We start from the raw sequence: 9,243 nt of genomic DNA, 5'->3' as shown, positions 1-9,243 counted from the left end.
GTTCTAGACTCCCCAGCCAGAGGAAACATCCTCCCTGCATCTACCCTGTCGAGCCCTGTAAGAATTTTGTATGTTTCAATGAGATCACCTCTCATTCTTCTAAACTCTAGAGAATATAGGCCCAGTCTACTCAATCTCTCCTCATAGGACAATCCCCCCATCCCAGGAACCAGTCTGGTGAACCTTCGTTGCACTCCCTCTATGGCAAGTATATCCTTCCTTCAGTATGGAGACCAAAGCTGTACACAGTACTCCAGGTGTGGTCTCACCAGGGCCCTATATAATTGCAGTAAGACGTCTTTACTCAAATCCTCTTGTAATAAATGCCAACATACCATATTTCCAGCACTCCTATTTTTATTTCTAGCACTTTATGGTTACTTCCTATTCATCACACCACCCACCCCGTGCCCGATCGAGGGCCAACTATTGACCAGTACACTGGGGAGAACTCCCCTGCTCTTCTTCGAAATACTGGCCGTGGGATATTTTATGTCCACCCAAGAGAGCAGACGGGGCCTCATCCGAAAGACGGCACTGCCGACAGCGCCGTGCTCTCTCTGTCGGCCTGGATCATGGGCTCAAGACTCTGGAAGTGGGACTCGCACCCACGATCTTCCGAGAGAGCGCTATCCACTGAGCTATGGCTGGTAAATCCAACAGTCGCAATGATTTTTCTGGTTTCCCACTCGCAATACACAACATAGAAACATAGGAGCAGGAGTAGGCCATTCGGCCCCTCGAGCCTGCTCCGCCATTCAATATGATCATGGCTGAACCTCTCTCAATACCATATTCCCGCTCTCTCCCCGTACCCCTTGATGCCTTTTGTGTCTAGAAATCTATCTATCTCCTTGTTAAATATATTCAGTGACTTGGCCTCCACAGCCTTCTGTGGTAGAGAATTCCACAGGATCACCACCCTCTGAGTGAAGAAATTTCTCCTCATCTCAGTCCTAAATGTCCTACCCCGTATCCTGAGACTGTGACCCCTCGTTCTAGAACCCCCCCAGCCAGGGGAAACATCCTCCCTGCATCCAGTCTGTCTAGCCCTGTCAGAATTTTATACATTTCAATGAGATCCCCTCTCATTCTTCTAAACTCTAGTGAATACAGGCCTAGTCGACCCAACCTCTGCTCAAGTGGAAGACTCCACAATGCAGGCTCCCCTGGAGACTATATCACAGAGGTAACAGGGCAGCGAATTTCTCCAGTTTAATTCACTTAAGGGTTTTCTCAAAATTGTAATTTGCTCTCTGCCCCGTGACCTTAAGTTATTTTTTTTCCCCCTCCCACCTCGATACAGATTGCCCCCAGGTGCACTGCCTGATATCCTACACTGCCCAGCAGACTGACGAACTGAGCCTCGAACCTGCCGACATCATCAACGTAATCAGGAAATCGCCCGAGGGTAAGACCATTTCTTTCTCTTTAATTTCACTGATTTTTACAATGTTTTTTGTTTGATTGCAGGACTTGGTAAATATTGACACACACTCCCCGGGGACGCCCTGTAAATATTGACACACACTCCCCTGGGACGCCCTGTAAATATTGACACGCACTCCCCTGGGACGCCCTGTAAATATTGACACGCACTCCCCTGGGACGCCCTGTAAATATTGACACGCACTCCCCTGGGACGCCCTGTAAATATTGACACGCACTCCCCTGGGACGCCCTGTAAATATTGACACGCACTCCCCTGGGACGCCCTGTAAATATTGACACGCACTCCCCTGGGACGCCCTGTAAATATTGACACGCACTCCCCTGGGACGCCCTGTAAATATTGACACACACTCCCCGGGGACGCCCCGTAAATATTGACACGCACTCCCCGGGGACGCCCCGTAAATATTGACACGCACTCCCCTGGGACGCCCCGTAAATATTGACACGCACTCCCCTGGGACGCCCTGTAAATATTGACACACACTCCCCGGGGACGCCCCGTAAATATTGACACGCACTCCCCGGGGACGCCCCGTAAATATTGACACACACTCCCCGCGGACGCCCCGTAAATATTGACACACACTCCCCGGGGACGCCCCGTAAATATTGACACACACTCCCCGGGGACGCCCCGTAAATATTGACACACACTCCCCGCGGACGCCCTGTAAATATTGACACACTCCCGGGGGGGGGGGGGGGGGGGGACGCCCTGTAAATATTGACGCACACTCCCCTGGGGACGCCCTGTAAATACTGACACACTCCCGGGGGCCCCCCCTGTAAATACTGACACACTCCAGGGGGCCCCCCCCTGTAAATACTGACACACTCCTGGGGGCCCCCCCTGTAAATACTGACACACTCCTGGGGGCCCCCCCTGTAAATACTGACACACTCCCCGGGGCCCCCCTGTAAATACTGACACACTCCCGGGGGCCCCCCCTGTAAATACTGACACACTCCTGGGGGCCCCCCCTGTAAATACTGACACACTCCTGGGGGCCCCCCCCTGTAAATACTGACACACTCCCGGGGGCCCCCCCTGTAAATACTGACACACTCCCGGGGACCCCCTGTAAACTGACACAATCCCGGGGACCCCCTGTAAATACTGGCACACTCCTGGGGACCCCCTGTAAATACTGGCACACTCCTGGGGACCCCCCTGTAAATACTGGCACACTCCCGGGGAGCCCCCTGTAAATACTGGCACACTCCCGGGGACCCCCCTGTAAATACTGGCACACTCCCGGGGACCCCCCCTGTAAATACTGACACACTCCCAGGGACCCCCTGTAAATACTGACACACTCCTGGGGACCCCCTGTAAACTGACACACTCCCGGGGACCCCCCTGTAAATACTGACACACTCCCGGGGACTCCCTGTAAATACTGACACACTCCTGGGGACCCCCTGTAAATACTGACACACTCCCGGAGACCCCCTGTAATAGATTAGCGGACAACCCAAAAGGGAACACAAAGTCTTTTGTGTGATTGATACAGTTACGTGGAGAGACGGGAGAAGCTGGGGTTTGTTCTCCTTGGAGCAGAGAAGGCTAAGAGGAGATTTGATCGAGGTGTTCAGAATCACAAAGGGTTTAGATAGAGTAAATAAAGAGACTGTTTCCAATGGCTGAAGGGTCGGTAACCAGAGGGCACAGATTTAAGGTGATTGGCAAAAGAACCGGAGGCGACGTGAGGAAAAACCTTTTCTATGTAACGTGTGGTTAGGATTTGGAATGCACTGCCTGATAGGGTGGTGGATACAGATTCAGTAGTAGCCTTCAATAGGGAATTTGATAAATACTTGACTGAGGAAAAAAATAGCAGGGATATGAGGAAAGAGCGGTGGGGAGTGGGACTAACTGGATTACTCTTCGAAAGAGCCGGTGCAGATTCGATGGACCGAATGGCCTCCTGTGCTGTGCTATTCTACGATTCTATGATAAAGATTTAGCATAACTTCCTTGCTGTTGTACTCTATATTCAAATATTTATGAAGGCAAGAATCCTGTGTGCTCACTGCAATTCTATAGGGCCCTGGTGAGACCACACCTGGAGTATTGTGTACAGTTTTGGTCTCCTTACCTAAGGAAGGATATACTTACCATAGAGGGAGTGCAGCGAAGGTTCACCAGACTGATTCCTGGGATGGGGGGATTGTCCTATGAGGAGAGGTTGAGTAGACTGGGCCTGTATTCTCTAGAGTTTAGAAGAATGAGAGGTGATCTCACTGAAACATACAAAATTCTTACAGGGCTTGACAGGGTAGATGCAGGGAGGATGTTTCCCCCTGGCTGGGGAGTCTAGAACGAGGGGGTCACAGTCTCAGGATAAGGGGTCGGCCATTTAGGACTGAGATGAGGAGAAATTTCTTCACTTAGAGGGTGGTGAATCTTTGGAATTCTCAACCCCAGAGGGCTGTGGAGGCTCAGTTGTTGAGTATATTCAAGACAGGGATCGATAGATTTTTGGATATTAAGGGAGTCGCGAGATATGGGGATAGTGCAGGAAAGTGGAGTTGAGGCAGAAGATCAGCCATGATCTTATTGAATGGCGGAACAGGCTCGAGGGGCCGAATGGCGACTCCTGCTCCTATTTCTTATGTTCTTATGTATGCTTTTAAATTTAAAAAAATAAACAGCAACAGCCTTGTCCTATCAGTTTCAAAGTTTCGGTTTGATTCTGACCAGATGTTGACGGTGTTTCTATTTGCCAGGTTGGTTCGAGGGAACCAAGTTGTCCAACGGGAAGAGGGGCTGGTTTCCCAGTCAAAACGTGCAGGAGATCACCAACGAGCACGTGCGCAGACGGAACCTGCGGGACCGCTTCCGGCTGCTCCAAGCAGCTCAGCAACTGCACGAGACCTGGGACAACGAGGCAAGGAAGAAAGCCAACGTGTCCTTGTGAAAAGCCAGGATACGGGGGGGGTGGGTGGGAACGAGCGGTTCCAAGAAACAAAAGAAAACCGCTGCCTTTCAGTCTGGCCCAGCAGAGAAGCGTTGCTTACCGGCCAGTCGATATCTGAACGAACGAGGGAGGGAGGGAGTGAGTGAGTCCTGGCAACAAGTTAACCTTACACTGCTGCACAGATGCCTAGAATGTATGCAACTGCTTCGAAGCTCAATGGTCGCGAGGTCCAAACACTACTTGCTGATTTACCTCAATTTTTTCCTCGCAACTTGTTTCCTGCCTCTGGTGATGTCCCGGCGCTCTGTGTGCGGGCTTCAGTTTAGCACTGGCCTATCTCTCTCTCTCTGTTGACCAGTTTTAAGCGTGACTTCGAAGAACCGTTGGTTGGTTGCCTTTCTCGCATCCTCGGGGATGGGGGGGAAACATCCCAAGATGCTCTACAGCCAATTTGAGTTTTTAAAGAGGTGATTTGTGCATGGCAAGATCCCGCGGCCAGCGGGGGTGAGCTGTTTCTCGTGGTGGTGGTGATGGCGGTATTGGACGCAGCGAAAGGTGGGGAGAGTGAATACATTGGATTTGAAAGTTTCTGAGGGGGTGGAGGGGGAAATATAGTAAACTTCTTCAAGGGAAAACCACTCTTTTTTCGGGATCACACTACCACTGACTGTTTCTAGTCCCGAGATAGTAATATATATGTGTTTGAGATGTGTGTGTCACGCTTCAGATGTTAGTCACGATTGGTGTTTTTTATATATATATATTTTTAAAACAGAAGACAGTAATTGCCCCTCTATCTGGCCGCAGCACTTGGACTTTGCGGACTTGAAAAGGACAGGCTAAATACACACAGCTCTGCCTTAGCAGCAGAATAATACTTCACACGGTCGAATACTCCAAGCTCACTCACTCTCTCTGAGCAATGCCAGTGGAGAGCCAGCTCGCTGTGATGAGATAATTGAGCTCACTCGAACTGTCTGCGTGCACTCGTTGAATGCCCGGGGAGGGGGCTTCGTCCCATCGGGGACAGATGTTTGGATCCCTGGAGGATCTTGGGAGAGAACCACTGCACGGGAGATGGAGCTGACCAGGAAACGGGGCAACTGCCACGCAGATGTTTGAACACACCCTGATGTTGCCTGCGAGTAGAGGGTCACTGCGTTCCAAACCCTCCCCCCGCCAGAGCTGGAAGTGGGGTTAACCGAGGCTTCGCTCCAACTCACGGCCTCAGGAAGACGTTTGCTGTCATCGTTCATATCTCCGAACATTTTGCCCACCATAATTTTCCCTACGGTCGAGCTTTGGTTATTCGGCTTGCCGAGATGCACGGAAATCTGTTGTCTCGCTTGAAGAGTCCCCAAAAATGGCTGAGGAACCCGATTTAAAAAAAAAAAAAAAATTATATAAAGGCCGAATGGGAACGTTGGGTGCATGAGCCAGGCATCTGGCGGAAAGTCCAGGGCTTGAATGACTACAGGTGCTCGGCCCTCAGAAGGCTGCTGTGGTCGGACTGCTGACCATCAGCCCAGGTCCTTGGGCTCGGGTTGAAGGAATGAGTTGGGAATGTGAAGCAAAGTCGTGGGCCTGATCCTTAGTTAGGCGGAGCCCAACCTGGGGCTCACTGACTTGAGTCTTTGACTTGGTACCATGAAAGTTCTTCTCTTTCCCGAGAGGCATTCTCCTTTGAAGTCACGTGGACACTACTCTTGTAGAGTCAGAATTCCACAGGAGGACCTCCTGACATCTGCCCACCCCAGTAGGTGCACCTCCTGCCCTTCCCCCATCTATGCAAATAAACAGACCCTGGAATTTAGGATGGGGAAGTCCTCCATGGTATCAATAGTACAACTGGGCTGCCCACCTCACCTTGGGGGTGGAAGAAACTGGCAGTGGTGCCCAGCCAGCGACAGAATGGTGCCAGCCCGAAGAGCAAAGAAATTAATTGACTTTTTAAACATTAAGTTGGTTTCAGTGCTGCAGTCAATCGCTATGTGACTTAAAGGCTTCCCTTGTGATCAGCAGCCGTGGGCATCCTGTCACATAACGTTAGTTCATCTCTCTGACTTCAATGGGCTGCACATTCTGGCGGGGGAGAGGATCCCCACTATATTTAGGTTCCACCCCACAATCAGATGAGCGGAAAACATTGTAGGTTTTGGAGGCCTCTTGGGTTGTGGGGCCTGGATTGGTTCTCTCTTGTGTTGGGTTGTTCCACACTCTCTGCAATAGGTTTGTTTCATTGAAAACTATTTGGGTGCAAAGGTGGGGAGCAGGGCCTATAAATAATGGGGGAGGGGAAAGGAAGGGAGGAAAACAATGAAAGGTGTTCTAGAAATAAGGTGCAATGTTATGGAGCCCCAAGTCGTGCAGAGCAGGGCCTGGCAGATGGGAAGGTCTCAGGTTTGATGGTGGATGGGGGGGGCAGTCCCATGATTTGCCCTAGTACCCCCTTAGGCTAATGAAGGAGTGGGTTGAACAGAGCCCTGGCTTCCATTCCCACTTGACGCACTAAACAAATTTCAGGTGCAGGTAGGACAGGGCTTGCCTGTAATGGCTATGCCCCAACTGCGTTTCCCTGTTTCGCTTCGCCCCCACCAATCTCCAACGACCTGCTATCGCTCAGTGGCAACTTGCTGGAGTTCTATCATAAGAAGTCAATAAATGGTACTGTGCAGCAAGGGGAAGGAGTGACCATCTCGCGCCTCAAGGATGAATGGCAGGCCTGGAGCTAGTGACGGCCGAGGTCTCCATTACCGCAGTGCAGAGGGGACAGTACTGTATACATACAGGGCAGGTCCAGATCTTTATTAGTGCAGTGGTGGGGTAGGGCCAGAAACATATGTGGTAACATGTCAGAGCACACATTTGATATGCTGAGAATGGAGTCTGCAGCCATACTCCACACTGGGGGGGCAATTGACAGGAGGGAGAGCAGCTAGGACAGATCCAGCTCTTCATTACTGCAGTGGAGAGGGGACATTCCTATTGTGGGTGAGAACGAGATGGAATCAAAGTCCCCGACTACCCCATTTAAAGAGCAGAAGTTTAGTGGGAGAACTTGCCCCCTCCAGAACATCCAACCAGGGAAGTCAAACGGGAGGAAAATCTCAAGTAACAGCTGTTTATTAAAGTGTCTTTATGATAAAATTGACAGGAGCATTTTTTGTGTACATTTGTTCTTGGGAGGAGTAGGCCTTCCCTAGTTGGCCCGACAGGGTGGTGGTGGACCTTCTTGAACCTCTGGTCCATGGAGTGATGGTGCTGTGGTGAGGCTGTTGGGTAGGGAATTCTGCCACAACGGCAGTGAAGGAACAGCGAGCGATATCCATCCAGGTCACAGTGTGCACATTGGAGGCTCTCACCCCATTGGTGCTCTTGGCGGTGGAGGTCACTGGGCTGGGACGAGATGTCTTGGGGAGCGTGGCTGAGGTCGCGTAGCTAGTACATAACCCAGCCCTTCAGCGGCGGTGGTGGATGATGTAGTCCAGGGGCAGGGCCACCACTCTACTCAGGCTTGAAAGGTAATGAGCTCCGGGTGGGGGGTGGGGGGGGTTTATTCGTGTGAGTGAGCCTGACTGGGAACTGTGCGAGAGCCAGTTGCTGCCCAGTGTGTCAGCTGTGGCTGAGGGTAGCACACGTGCCTAGACGTCAGAAGGTTGTGGGTTCAAGTCCTACTCCAGGGACTTTGTGCTCAAGTTAGGCTGATGCTCCAGTGCAGTGCGGAGGGATAAGATGTTAAATAGAGGCCCCGTCTGCCCTCTCGGATGGACGTAAAATAGCCCATGGCACTATTTCAAAGATGTACAGGGGAAGTTCTGCCCATTGTCCTGGCCATTGTCACATTGCTGTTTGGGGGAAGCTTGCTGTGGCCAAAGTGGCTTCCCCGTTTCCTACAACAGTGACTACACTCCAAGAAGTAATTAATTGGCTGTAAAACAGTGTGAGATGGTAAAAGGTGCTATATAAATGCAAGTCTTTCTTTTGTAGCTATGGTGCTGATGTGACTTATTCTGTCTCATTTCCCCTCACACAGGAGCCCCATCCAGCCCAAAGCCATCTCCCTTACTCCATCCCCCAAGTAAAGAAAGCTAGAATTTGCCCAGAACTGGGTGAGGTTAATTGCCTAATCTATATATTTTTTGAAAGAAGAATTGTTTAAGATATTAGAAGGAACAGTAGGGTAAATGAGAACACAAATTTTGTATCTGTCTTCACAGTAGAAGACACTAACAACATCCCAATAATGGATAATCAAGGGGCCACAGGGAGGGGGAACTAAAGACAATCACTATGGAAATAGTACTGTACTTGGTAAAATAATGGGATTAAGAGATGACAAGTCCCCTGGAACAGATGGCCTGCATCCCAGCATCTTAAAACAAGTGACTGCAGAGATAATGGAGGTATTGGTTGCAATATACCAAAATTCCCTGGACTCTGGAGGGCCCAGCAGCAGTCCTTCATTAAAGGAAGCAGTAAAGCAGAGTCGGCATGGTTTTATGAAAGGGAAATCACGTTTAACAAATTTGCTGGAATTCTTTGAGGATGTAACGAGCAGGGTGGACAAAGGTGAACCAGTGGATGTGGTGTATTTGGATTTCCAGAAGGCATTCAATAAGGTAAGGTGCCACATGAAAGGTTACTGCATAAGAGTTCACAGAATTGGGGGTAATATTAGCATGGTTAGAGAATTGGCTAACTAACAGAAAACAGAGCTAGGATAAATGGGTCATTTTCTAGTCGGCAGAAAGTACCTAGTGGGGTGCCACAGGGATCGGTGCTAGGGCCTCAACTATTTACAATCTATATTAATGACTTGGATGAAGGGACAGAGTGTAATGTAGTCAAGTTTGCAGATGATACAAAT

The 9,243-nt window shown here is 50.3% G+C and overlaps 1 protein-coding gene across 1 annotated transcript in view; it reads left to right on the top strand.

Annotated features, from left to right (window-relative positions):
• The window catches only part of LOC147090583 (rho guanine nucleotide exchange factor 5-like), a 26,073-nt gene extending 19,498 nt beyond the window's left edge, over positions 1–6,575 (top strand). Inside the window, exons 3-4 of the mRNA XM_085977075.1 lie at positions 1,270–1,411; positions 4,186–6,575. Coding sequence (XP_085833201.1) covers positions 1,270–1,411; positions 4,186–4,376 — 333 coding nt within the window. The 3' untranslated portion in view covers positions 4,377–6,575. The remainder of the gene's footprint in view (positions 1–1,269; positions 1,412–4,185) is intronic.
• The last annotated feature ends 2,668 nt before the right edge of the window (positions 6,576–9,243 follow it).

The sequence above is a fragment of the Somniosus microcephalus genome, unplaced genomic scaffold, assembly GCF_052327205.1.
Source record: "Somniosus microcephalus isolate GS21.2 unplaced genomic scaffold, FLI_Smic_1.0 unresolved_chr4, whole genome shotgun sequence".
Taxonomy (NCBI): Eukaryota; Metazoa; Chordata; class Chondrichthyes; order Squaliformes; family Somniosidae; genus Somniosus; species Somniosus microcephalus.
The sequence above is the reverse complement of the archived record's forward strand: the minus strand, read 5'-3'. Positions and strand labels throughout refer to the sequence as shown.